At 42.5% G+C, this 12,955-nt stretch overlaps 2 protein-coding genes across 7 annotated transcripts in view; one reads left to right on the top strand and one right to left on the bottom strand.

Annotated features, from left to right (window-relative positions):
• Positions 1-1,919: 1,919 nt before the first annotated feature.
• On the top strand, positions 1,920-5,054 carry LOC142086700 (nicotinamide riboside kinase 2-like). Of its 2 annotated transcripts, XM_075160016.1 has the most exons (8): positions 1,920-2,244; positions 2,460-2,550; positions 2,990-3,035; positions 3,165-3,351; positions 3,594-3,665; positions 4,324-4,430; positions 4,657-4,748; positions 4,859-5,054. In XM_075160016.1, the coding sequence occupies exons 1-8, from the start codon at positions 2,219-2,221 to the stop codon at positions 4,862-4,864; spliced, it is 627 nt and encodes a 208-aa protein (XP_075016117.1). In that variant the 5' UTR covers positions 1,920-2,218; the 3' UTR covers positions 4,865-5,054. The 2 variants fall into 2 exon arrangements, with proteins under 2 accessions (XP_075016117.1, XP_075016118.1); XM_075160017.1 differs by lacking the exon at positions 4,657-4,748.
• Positions 5,055-5,366: 312 nt separating this feature from the next.
• The window catches only part of SQOR (sulfide quinone oxidoreductase), a 58,035-nt gene continuing 50,446 nt past the window's right edge, over positions 5,367-12,955 (bottom strand). For all 5 annotated transcript variants that reach the window (XM_075160008.1, XM_075160006.1, XM_075160004.1 and 2 more), the window contains exons 3-10: positions 12,497-12,667; positions 11,917-11,970; positions 10,117-10,311; positions 8,985-9,194; positions 8,295-8,478; positions 7,336-7,403; positions 6,216-6,394; positions 5,367-5,846 (exon numbers count right to left, since the gene is read on the bottom strand). In XM_075160008.1, coding sequence (XP_075016109.1) covers positions 5,789-5,846; positions 6,216-6,394; positions 7,336-7,403; positions 8,295-8,478; positions 8,985-9,194; positions 10,117-10,311; positions 11,917-11,970; positions 12,497-12,667 — 1,119 coding nt within the window. In that variant the 3' untranslated portion in view covers positions 5,367-5,788. The remainder of the gene's footprint in view (positions 5,847-6,215; positions 6,395-7,335; positions 7,404-8,294; positions 8,479-8,984; positions 9,195-10,116; positions 10,312-11,916; positions 11,971-12,496; positions 12,668-12,955) is intronic.

Genomic DNA, 12,955 nt, shown 5'->3' on the forward strand with positions numbered 1-12,955 from the left:
AGACTTTGGAAGAACCTTGGAGCCAAACAAGGTTCACTGCTGTAGAATGAGCTTAACTGCTTGGAAATAGCATCCTGATTTTACTAATATATGTACAGATGACAACTTTAGTTTGAAATGGACTTCTCAAACTACATAATAACACTATTACGTAGTGTGATTATATATTGGCCTTCTGCCATCCTGAAGCTTCATAGAGAGCTGAGAATAGGGTTTTACCTGAGACCTCCATTAATCTAGGTGTGTTGGTATTGTTAATCTGAGGAATTTGGGTGTAGTCTCTGAGGAGATTTGAAGCTTCTCCTTTTAAAAGCTAAGTAGACACATACATTAAAAGAAACAAACACACACACACGAAGGCAGCTCCTCTATTTCAAAGTGGAAATGAGCTTAGTCACAAAATGAAAAAAATGCATTTTTAACTAACTGTCCGTTGCCCTCAAGAAAGAAGAATAGCCAAGAGACCAAATTCTGTGTTCTGTTTGAAAGTTAAAAATAACTGCGAAAGAAATCAACTGAGATTTGCCTGGAGTGTTACCAGAAGAAAATTAGTAGAACTCACAAAAAGATAAGAAGCAATCTGAATGGTTGGCAACACACCAACCACTGGTATTGTAATCATGTGGAACCGAGTTACTAGCTTGTAAATTATGGAATTTAGTGTTACTAACAATAAAATCAGATTAGATTAAAAAAAAAAAAAAGGCTGTGCCCGTAAGTTTTATTTCTTCATAGAAGGCAAAAAGTCTTAACAAGAGGAGGTAAGTCCTTCAGGTGCAGCAGTTTCCAGTCCTGCCGTTTTCTGTGGTTTGCAGGGGTCCAAGCACTGGCAGCCCACAGCCGAGGGACAAATGCAAGTGCCGGGGAAACGTGTGCTCCTCCAGTTACAGAAGGGAACTGCCCTTCTGTTGAGACCTGGGAATTACAGGAGATAAAGTCTCCATACTATGTTTCCCAGTCAAATTTCCACATGCCCATTAAAGCTCCCTAAGGACGGATTTTGACCTCGAACGCAGAAGATGCCTGCACAACTGCACAACTGGTGGCACATTTTACTCTGGAAAACTGCAGGGGTCACCCTGCCACAGAGCGAACCGCATCGCTCGCAGGATTCCCTCCCAACTTTTCCCACTCTGAGCAGCCCTGCCTTACTGAGTCACCCCAGAGGGGAGGCGATGCCCGGTGGCCCATCCCGCGGCCTTTCCCCGCTCTGCCGTGGCCCTTCGGGCAGCCGCAGGCCGCAACACGACAGCGGCGTTTGGCGGGCCGCCAGCGGGGCGAGGCGCTGGGTGCATACGCAGCTCCTCACCGCTGAAAACCGGGCCGGGACCTGGGGCGGGGCGCGAAGAGCCCCCTGAGGCCCTTCGGATGGCGGTGTGAACGGCTCCATAAGGTGAACCACCGCCTCAGCCTCACTGCTAAGACAGTTAAGAGCACGACCCGGCCGGGGCCGCCCCCCGCGGTTACGGAGCCACTGTAACGGTCCCCGGGCGGAGGCGCGGAGGGCAGCGCAGCCTGGGGAGGCAGCCGCGGAACCGACACCTGCTCCGCCTTCCTCAGGGCGCGGGGCTCGGCCTTGCCCTCCTCCGGGCGCGCCCCCTCGCTCCCACCGCGAAGAAGCCCAGCGGCACCGAGCCGCGGAGGCTCCCGCGGCGTCCGCTCTCGCAGGGCCTGAGGAGAGCGCGCGGGCCCCAGCGCGGCGCACCCACACCGCGCTGCCGCCACCAGGCCCCCGCGCAGGGGCGCGACGCTCCTGGCATTGGCGCACCGCCCTCCCCCAGCGCAGCGGCCAATGAGCGCCGCCGAGCGGCCGCGCAGTAACCCTATGGGGCGTGAGTGAACGCGCCCTACCCAATAGCCGCGAGGCGTCCGCGTCGCGCGCTCTCCATTGGGTGGCAACCGCCCAATGAGCGCGCAGGAGCGTGAGGGGAAGCCCCACGCAGCGGGTGCTGGCCTCCCTTTGCGGAGCGCTCTGGTGCGGCGCGGACCAGCTCTGCTGCTGCTCCCTCCTCCTCCGACCATGGCGTTGCCCGGCAGTTGACGTTGGGTTTCTCCCCTTTCTACCTTCTCCTCTTTCTCCAGCCCCTTTCTTCCCCCCTTCCCCGGGTCCCGGCGCAGGCACGTAGGCGGCCGGTACCGGAGACACCGGGTCCCCAACCCCCCCCCGCCCCTCAGGAACAGGCTGTAGGAGTCGGGCCGGGCGGCTGCCGGACGCGCCATGAACATCATCATCGGCATCGGCGGGTGAGAGCCGTGGGGCGGGCCGGGGGAAAGCGGCTGGGGCGGGGGGGCGCCGGGCGGGGTGCTGGGCCCGGCCCGGGGCCGCTTCCCTCCCCCACCCGGCCTTCCTCGTGCCGCTGCCGCAGTGGCGCGAGCGCGGGGGACGGGGGGAGAGGAGACGGCAGCGCGCGCGCACGTGGCCCGCGGCGCTTCCTGAGGGCTGGGCGCTCTCGCCGCAGGGTCACCAACGGAGGCAAGACCACCCTCACCCGCAAGCTGATGCAGGCTCTGCCCAACTGCAGCGTGGTGCACCAGGATGACTTCTTCAAGGTGAGGCGGGCGCCCCTGTAGGCCGGGGGAAGGCGAGGGGTGACCCTCGCGTGCTTCCGCCCTCTCTTCTTGGCGCCCTGCCCGCTCTCTTCAGCTCCTGTAGGTTCCCCATACCGTCTGCGGCGGCTCCTCTGCAGTACTTAGCTGGGTTGGCTGTGCGGCTGGTGGATAAGCCTGCGCTGTAATACGTCCCGATGACTTTCCATTTTCTTGGAGTGCTACACGGTGTGCTTGTGTTGGTGGGAAGATAGAGGAGCAGGCTACTTTATCTTAGCCTCGTTACTACTGCTTTTTATCTGCATGTAAAAAAACCTGGTGGAGAGTTAAGATTCCTTTTTGTAGCTTCAGGCTTCAGATCTTGAATCTTGCTTTGAAATGGGTATCAAGCCTCCCAATAGCTGTGCTGACAAAGCAGTTTTTTTTCTTATTACTGTTTCAGCCCCAAGATGAAATAGAAGTTGAAGATGGGTTCAAACAGTATGATGGTAAGGCTTTGCTACAGTATTATCAAAGTGTAACTCAAAAACTTTGAGTATTTTGATCCTTTATGTGCACTATTTTTAGTGCACATATTACTGGATGATGCTTAATGATAGTTGTCTGTTTTGTCTTAGTGATTAGTGCATTAGATATGGAAGCTATGATGAGTACCATAAATGCTTGGATAAAAAACCCAGTCAAGTTTGAACGTTCTCATGGGATCAACAACACACTGGATGCGCAGATCTTACAGGATAAGGAGGGAGGAGATGAAACCATCCACATTCTTATTGTTGAAGGCTTCCTACTTTATACCTACAGGTAATCAAATGTGACTTCATGTATTTTGATTTTTACATGATTTTACATGCTAGGTGAACCTCCAAGGGAATAAAAAGACCTGTTCTAAACCAAGAGTTAGCAGCTGGTATTGACTACCGGTGAGTTTAGCTGTCACAAGTATGAAAATAGCTCTAGATACGGGAAATAGATGTAGTTTTACCTTTCCATTTCTTGCTACTAATCAAACAGTCTAGCTGTAATCAAACATGTATCTCTTTCAGGCCACTGATTGATGTATTCCACCATCGGTACTTTCTTTCCATTCCATATGAAGAGTGTAAAAGGAGAAGAAGGTAAGTTTATCTTTCTAAGTTCCCTTGCTAGCCCAGTAACATCTCACTCCGTTCAAAACTTTCTCTAAAGCGTTTAGATAAGAAAGGATAAAGACTAATGTAGCTGCTGTGTTAGAAGACTATAGCTTCCTTCACCAAACAAACTCAAAAGCTTTCTACCGAAGTACTATGTGAGAGAAATGCTCAATTTCAGCACAGAATCTTTCAATAGGCTTTCTTCCTTTCTGGTTTTCCAGTTACATGGTTGAACTATCCTGGGGTCTTGTATTTGGCTGTATTGTTGTGCTCATACATGGTTCTTAATGCAAATGGAACGTGTTAAACTTGAAAACGTTACGTTTCAGAGGAATAAGCAGACAGCTATTTTACCCAAAGTTCTGCTAAAGCTTTAAGAGAAGGCTATTCATCAATGTTAAGATTAGCCTGTCTTAGGAATCCTTTTTGCATCTTGAACACTTTGGACCCGAACATCAAATTCCAGCTATTTTTGGGTATCTTTATGCTTGCAGCTTATGCTAAATACTGACTTTTGATAAGCTCAGAAACTACATTGGAGGCAACAGGCTCAGGCTAGTGTGCAGAGAAACCGAATGAACTATCTGTCATTTCCCTAAACTGTAATTAGACTACTCTTGAATAACAATGTCTTAATTTATAGTTCAAGGAATTACACTGTACCAGATCCACCTGGATTGTTTGATGGCCACGTTTGGCCTATGTATGTAAAGCACAGGAAGATAATGGAAGACCTTGGAGTTGATGTGGGTAAGTAAGTCTTTAATGACAAAAGCACTTTTGAAAGGTTACTCTATGAGAGAGTGCTTTTCAAACCTGGGATATACATACTGGTTAAACTCATGAGAGGAGTTGAAGCAGGTGGATGGAGTATATTTTTCTGATACCAGTCAAGTGCATGCTCTTTAAATTAGGATCTGGCAGGCTTACAGAAACATTCAATTATAGTGCTCTCATTTTACTTTCTTACTTTAAGTGCACTTGAATGGAACAAAATCAAAGGAGGAGCTGTTTAATGATGTATATGGACAGATCCAGAATAAGATTGAAGAATTGCTTAACATGCAGGTACATGTCCATGCTTATAACTGCATTTCAAAGGCCACCCTTTTAAAGGCTATGTTGAAAAAGTATGAGGTTATAACTTGGAATATGTTCATGTATACCTTTCCGTTTAGAAATAAGCTGCTGGTGTGGATTCTTGTGAGTGAAGATGATTCCTGTTTGCTCTGCGCTGTCTACCTGACTGCCACTAAAGTTCCAGCTTCTGTGAAGACTCTCAACTCTTAAATTCGACTTTGTTCAATCTTCCCTTGAAACTGAGTTATATATGGTCATAATTAAAAAGCACTTCCCTCTTGTCTCTCATCTTAATTTGTGTTTCAGCCTAGTATGTGGCCTCAGATGATCTCTGTCTTCTCCCAATCTCCAGTCTATTGGGAAATCTTTTCACTATGTTTTTAACCTGTGGGAGTAAAACGTTATAGTGGAACTGATGTGATGTGGCACAACCATCCTAGGAGAGTATGTATGTGTATGTGTGTATATATATGCATACACTGCTTTGAGTTCTTTCCTTTCAATAACCTGCATGAATTTCTACAATCCATCTAATTAAGCAGCAAGTATGCTTCTTAATGAAGAAATTAGGATTAATTTTGCTCTACAAAAATGAGAAAACAATAGGAGGTTTTCAGGCCACTTTACTAGCATTGGATTATTCTCTTAAATCCAGTGCATGCATTGATCTCAGATGCAGACAATTCAGTTTAGAGGCAGGGAGAAAATTTTACACGTACAACAGCTTTAAAATTACTGATTGATCTAGAAGATTTCAGTAGTGTTCTGTAGGTTAAGGCAAGTTCACATTTAAGTTTAAACTCCTGTGTATGTACAGAAGTAGTTTAAGGCCTTGGTTTACATAGAAGAGCAGTGAAAGAGCATATGAAGGCTTAATCCCTAGTAGGGGGAAAAGTGAATTTAGGTCAAAAGCTTGATTTAAAAAAAAAAAAAAAGGTGGTTGTCCAAGAGGGAAGATATGTATTGATCCATTGCAAGACCAGTCCTTTTTCTTCAAAAGGGTTTGACCAACACCAAGCACAAGCTAGTTACTTCAAGCCCAGATGCATTAGCTTCCTGACAGGAGCTGGTCCTCCCCAGTATCCCCTAGAAATGGAGAAAGTTGTTTCATCAAGTTTTATGTATGTACTATCGAAGTAGGGTTTTTGTTTTACTCCCATAAGATACCATACTGGCCAAGAGATGAGTGTTAAGGATTTGTTTGAGAGAATCATCTCTGCTTCAGTGGGGTTTTCAATTGGGCAAGGGATGCTCTTCTGTGCAGTTCAACCCTATTCTGCTTGAACAAACCCGTTACTAGCAAAGTGCTCAGAAAGTTGAAGTCTTAAGTTATGACTAAGGATGCACGTCATTTGCTTCTGTTCTACCAAGGAACTAAGCCAGAACAGGTATCTGTACCTGGCTTTTTTCTGAATGATCACAGCAGCTCTGCCTGCTCAGAATTGAAATACTTACTTAAGTAGTGCATTCCAATAGAGAAAAGGCATCATATCAGCTTTCATATGGTACATGGTTACTCTCTCCTTACTCTGGTCAATGGGAAAGGTCTCCAAAGGCTGAGCATCGTAGTCAAATTCTGCTAGAATCACCTTGTTGTATCCTGTTACTAGCGGGCAGGAAGTATATCCATCATACTGCAATGAAGAATATCCCCTTTTCATTAATCTGAGCAAAGTCTAAATGCTTTAAAAGCCATATTGTTAACATTCATATTTCAAAATAAATTACTAGGAGGCTTCTGCATTTATAGCGTTAATACCAGCAAGTTTGGAAGGCTGCTAAGTGCAATTATGGTTTAATAACTATAATACTAAGCCATTTTATTTCCAGTATAGATTGTAGATTTGCTTAACAACATTGCTTAAATTAGAGCTAACCTAGAACAATAGGGCTTTGTGTCATTAATTGCTGGTTATTATTGTAACCAGCAGAATAGGTGACCAGTAGATCAGGGTGAGAGCTGGTGCTAGCTTTAACAGACAGTATATAAACAGGATCTTGAATGTAGTTGTAATAATTTCCAGAGGATTGCAGGAGTATGGATGGATGATACTCAGGTTAGTACCCCAAGGAATATTAATTCAGAAGCCATATGTAAAATGAAAGCCAAGTCTCAAAGAGAAATTTGAACATAGTTACAGGCTTAACATCTGTAGTACAAAACCTTCAATTTAACTCCTTAGAAGATAATGGGGAGGGGAGGCAAGTTTAACGTAGTACAGATGTGTAAAGTTTGCAAGGGTTTTCTTGGAGTAGGGATTACACTAGTCAACAGTTTCACTATAAATAAGTCACCTGCATTGGTGAAGAACCCAGACTAATCAGCCTTTCAACTTCTTTCAACTCAGAAGTCAAGGAATTAAATAGATAATGTTTTTAACGGCAGTATCAAAAATACAAATTGTGCAACTAAATTACTATTATGACATACAGTATATAACTATTTAGCACCCCGGCTGCTGATGCAAAGTCCTTCCTGTCTTCCGGTTCACACAGGTGAGCTGCTTGCAGACTTCCTACATAAGAATGGAGAAAATTCAAGATAACTTCTCCCCAAGACAAGATCTGTAGGTACCTTTTTAGTTGGCAACTGGTTCTTCATTACCAGGGAAATAGTTTTATCAAGCACTCCAGACTGGGCAGCTACATAAGAAAGAAGGAGGGGAAAAAAAAAGTGTATTAAGGCTTTGTTTCAGGCAGCGATTATTGTCATTACTAGAGCAAACACTACTAGCTGGGCATTTTGTTGGACAATTCAGCTGTAATTGAACTTGTACGCCAAATCAGTTTGGGAAGTTTACAGTCCTGGACAAGGAAAAAAAATAAAATCTGGACTAATGCTTTGGCCTCACTGTTTCCAACATGCTAAAGCTTTATGAAACTTGAGCTGTATGTTTTTAACCTATGCCTATTCTCCTATGCTAAATTATATTTTTTCAGGCTTCCCAAACACTAAGATTTGTTTCATTTTGAGTGCTGTAAGGGAAGTATTCTAGACCCATTTGCTGGAATGGTTGACTATACCATTCTTCACATTACACCAATAACATACTATATACCCTTTCTTTTTTTCCACACCAATAACATGCTGTATAGCCTTTCTTTTTTTCCACCTTCTTATTTGCATTTTTAGTTGTGAGACCATAGGCCTAAAGTGTTTTTCTATTGGACCCTGTGGCTACAAATACAGAACATGGGATTCTTCAATAGTGACTTATCAGGTAGCTGACACATACGCATGAGCTGCTAAGATAGAGCAGAACGTTTTGTCACTGAATGATGACGGAATACAAGAGTAGTACACTCATTTTATGCCATTCCGTGAACACAGAAAATAGGATCATTTGGAACAAGAGAACTGTGGGTTAATGGCACCAGCGTGGTCTGTATCGAATTAGTTGGCCCAGGAGACTTGGGTCTTTTTGAAAGCTGGAAATAATTCAAGTTAAGACCTCAGGAGTAACAAACTAAACAAAAAGCTTACTGTCACTCCCACACTTTTCATTACACACATAGACACACATGCAACTTTACCTACAGCTGCAGCAGTTTTTGATGTTGGAAGGTTGGTGCAGTCTCCAATACCAAATACATTAGGATACTTTTTATGTTGTAGAGTTTCCTTATCTACATCCACCCAGCCAATTTCATCTGAGACAGGACTGTTGATGAGTACATCAGGTGGCCCCATTGGGGGTGTGACATGAAGCATTTCATACTAGACCGAAACAAAAAGGCACTCAATGGCTAGTTTATCAGAGCAAATCATACCTGTGTTGATATAAGGCAATAAGAGCAGTGTGGAGAAGGGTCGTCTTTGTTTGTTTGTTTGTTTGTTGATGGGGCTTTTTTAAAACACAAGTATTTAGAATGAAAATTTGCTCTCAAATTTGAAGCGCATCCTCTTATTAACATGAACCTTATCAGGCAACTCCATTTACACTGGCATAACAGCAATTTGCCTTCCTCCACATACACCTGAGACATTCCCAAGTTATACTAACAAGGCATACAGGATTCCAAGCATAGTTTATGAAATATTTTTTTCTTCTCTCCACCTTAGTTTCAAACTTTTTAATCTTCTCCTGAAGTTAGAGATGGTACTCTCAGGAGGTAACGGCAGTATACGGCAAAGCAGACATTATGTTGTTATAGTGTGGCAGTTATGTTACAGTATACAAGGAAAAGAAATAGGACCAAACTAGAGGTCTGAAAGTTCCTGACCTGATGAACTTCAGTCACTCCGGGTTTGTCCAAGTTTTCAAACACAGCTTCCTGCTTGTCTGCTCGAACTTCTACAAGGTTGCGCTTATAGTTAACAGAAATATTCCTCTCCTTTATTATTTCAAGCAATGCATCAGCATACTTCTTAACACCAAAAATGACACCAAGTGAAGTGTTGAACATTATGTTTGCTTTGGAACGCTTTCCTGTCTGCACAAAGAGATCAAATTAGCCTTTTCTATTAAGAAACTGTGACAAACTAGCAGAGACAAAACAACTATGCTGCACTACTGAAAAGCTGACAGAACTATTAATGCAGTTCAATTATTAATGAAGTATTAACATTAGAACTCTTGAGATACAGCTATTTCACACTATGTTAGAAGTTAGACAAGATAATCTTTGCCCTTCCTGAGTGAGGTACTGAAGACACCCCCACACAAATTGCTAGTGAGAAGAGGTGGCTGGAATTTATGGAAGAACTGCTGTATGCAGGTTAAGCACTTGTAGCAGCTTAGCATTACACAGCTTTCTGAAACCTTCAGTTTTATGCATTATTCAGATACTCGCCCAGTAGATAGCTCATGAAACTTAAAACACAGATGAAGCCTGACACTTCCACTTGAAGCTGCCTTTTATTTCCACTAAGCTTGTTTAAACAGCCTGGCTGAGACTCCTGATGCCGAGACAGTGCACCACAAGGAGCAAGCATAGCCACTTTTCAGACTAACAGAAAGACAAATGGCAACAGGTGTTAAGTACTTAATTTCAAGAATTACTTAATTCCAGCCAGCATTATTTTAGTGCACCACCTGAAGTTATAAATCCGGCTGAGAACAGTTGTATCTGTAGTTGACCAGAAGCAGGGTAAGCAGTTCTTTCCTTACGGATTCTAAATTCTACAAGTTTCTCCAGTATTAAATATATGCTAAGTATTTGTGTACGATTCAGTTAGCTTCATTTATTATACATTAATAATAGAAAAAGCAACTCAGTCACTTTAATTTACTAATCCTGAGTCACATTCCTCTCGTGTGGTTTTTATTTGTTCTAAAGACAATATGAACGCCTTAGAACAAGCCTTCCTTCCAACTGTGGGAACAAGCACTGGCAGAGAGAGTAAAATACTTACTTTCCTCCAGTAGGCCTCTGATAAATACATGATCTTCTGAGGAGCCCCTGCACACTTCACTGGAGTATTTGGAAAAGTGAAGATAGCATTTCCTTCCTTGAAATCTTGTAAAGCTTTCCATGTTTTCTCTACTGTATGAACTGAATAATTGGAACCTATTTTGGGGTGATGAAAACCCTCAGGCAAGCCTTTGATCTAAGAAAATGAAATTAAGGTTTAAAGTACAGATGGCAAAAATTTTGTCATCATTGTCAAGTAGTAGATGCAGACTTGAGAAATAGCTAATTAAGAAGCCTCTAGCAAAAGGAAAGCCCATACATACTTGCTAGTCGGCATTTTTGAAAATAAGCCTAGCAATCAAACAGATATTTCCATTAGATGATTTAGTAGATGTAACGTTTACTGAAATGACTCTGGTCTGCAACTTTTGTAGCATAAGGGTTCAGTGCAGACCCAAACCAAAGTTTTTGTAGACTAGCACATGAAATTCAGAGTAAGACTATATAAAGTCACTGCCACATCATAAGTAAAAACAATGTAAAAAAAAAAAGTCATTATTAAAATTTACAAGGTGAATGAAACTTTTCAGTAGTCGGCTGCAGATACCTGTATTTCCTAGGGTTATTTTCTTTTAACTCAACTGTCTCCAATAATTATTTCCCTACTACTCCTACTACACCTGAGCATCTGCTTGTGAGAAAGGGAGTTGTCCCCCATCTCAAAATAATGGATTACAGAAATTCTACAAGAAAACTAAGCCATGATACATGCACTGCAATGTGTTTGGGACATTACAGTCTACACGAGGAAGTATACTGTTGGTGAAGACAAGTAAGAGAAACCATCCCTCTTTTTAAACTGGCCACTTTCATTTTAAAGCCATATAAATCTGTTACTATGAATTTATTACTACAGAGTAATAGTGATTAACTGTATTACATGGTTTCTACTACCGAATACTGAATTTAGTTTTCTCAGGTTGTACTTCAGACATATGAAGGCTGAGAGGGTCACTGAACACAATGCAATTCCTCATTCCACTGACCTAATCACCAGAATTTACCTGGTGTGACTATAGTTAACTAAGACTAGCTCTTGCTTTATGTATGCCTTGAGTATCTCTTTGAATAGCTCTCAAATATATTATCAGGTACTACATCGTATTCAGGTCAAGTTAAAACCACTGGAGCCAAATCGCTTAAACATCTTGCCTTTGCGTTCTCCTCCTCCTCCATTTCGCTACGGTCATTCTTGTGCCATACAATGGTACTAACATTTTCCTCTGAGTGCCACTGTATAACGGAAACTTAATACATGGGAAGGGCCCCAGGGCCTATTTAAACACAAGCGTGGTAACTCAGCTGGTTCCTTTTGAAGTGCATCCTTTAAGAAAGGTGAGGGTGGGGCAAATTAATTCTGCAATACAGATTTTACTGACTGCTGTGTGTTCCTCACTTCTGTTCACATTAGAGATGCTTCAGACTACAGTCAGCGTACCTTATTATCTCATTATTACAGACTGCCTTAAGTTCTAGATTTAACTTGCTGCCCCATCTGCTGATATTGCCATAGAGACTCAACAAAGCTGTCTTAAAAGAGTTTCCCAAGGGTAATTTGGGTTATTACATAGAGATCTGTGGAAGGAATAAAGTCATTAGGCTGTCTTCTGGCTCTTTAATTCATATTAGCGTTCAATATCTTGCAGTAGAAAAAGTGTACTGAAAAGCCATTTACTTTAGTGAATCAGGGTATGTGATGCCATTAAAACCAGTAAAAACATGATTACTGTAAAACAAATACCTTTTCATAATGCAGACTAATCCCAAGGGCAATTATCAGATACTTGTAAGATATCTGTTGTGCAAGGGGAAAAGAAAAAAAAAAAGTATTTTAGACAAAACCCAAAACATTAGCTCAAAGCAAATTTAAGTTATCTGACAGCAACAGTGTCATAAGGGAAGGAGATATAGGGAGCATTAGTAAAGTAAATGTTAAGCTCTAAGAATAATTTATAGTTAAAATGTTAACTGCGTTACGAGTTATACACACAGCCTTTGCTATACACAAAACCAAGTGTTTGGAGCAAAATATTCTACCCTTTGTGTTCAGTTCACTATAAACAGAGAAAAGACTTATGGTAATGATATTTTAAGTTGATGTTATTCTAACCTAGTTGTCTACAACAATTTTTATTAGAAACAGATTTTAGGATCAAGTACTTCTCATGAGACTAAGTGAAATTTCCTGGCCTCCTAGATGCTGGAGGAAGGTCTTGCTCGGTAGGCAGTTCCAAGGGGATCTGCAGGAGGTGGACAGACAACTCATGACATTGAAGAAGAGATCAAGAAATTTTTTTTTTTTTTTTTTTTAACATTATTACCTTGATGTCATTCTCCAGCCAGACGCAGTTCTTATCTGGATCCAACGCTGTAACTTGAGATTTGATCCACTCAACACCTTTAGGCATTACGCTTCCTGTTGGACGTGCAGAAGTTGCCAGCTGCTTTGCGCCACCGCCAACCAGGGTCCACAGTGGCTGGTAGTAATGAGTCTGAAAGAAATGTTCAAATGGACATTTAAGAACTGTTTAAAGGGACTTTAAGATGAAGGCACGTCACCCCAAATAGGAAGCAATGTGCTCTTAACATTGTATTATTCTTAACAAAAGAAGCTGTATAAATAACCAAGAGGTTTGCGTGACGAAGCTGGAGGGATGCATGCATCTCTATCATGGAGCAACAAATTCCATGCAAAGCCTTCTAAAAGATGGCTAGTTGGCTTCCTCTCCACAGTTAAAAACATGTGAGGTTGAAGAAGGATGAGAATCAGACCAATCTGG

Source organism: Calonectris borealis, chromosome 11 (genome assembly GCF_964195595.1).
Source record: "Calonectris borealis chromosome 11, bCalBor7.hap1.2, whole genome shotgun sequence".
Classification (NCBI taxonomy): domain Eukaryota; kingdom Metazoa; phylum Chordata; class Aves; order Procellariiformes; family Procellariidae; genus Calonectris; species Calonectris borealis.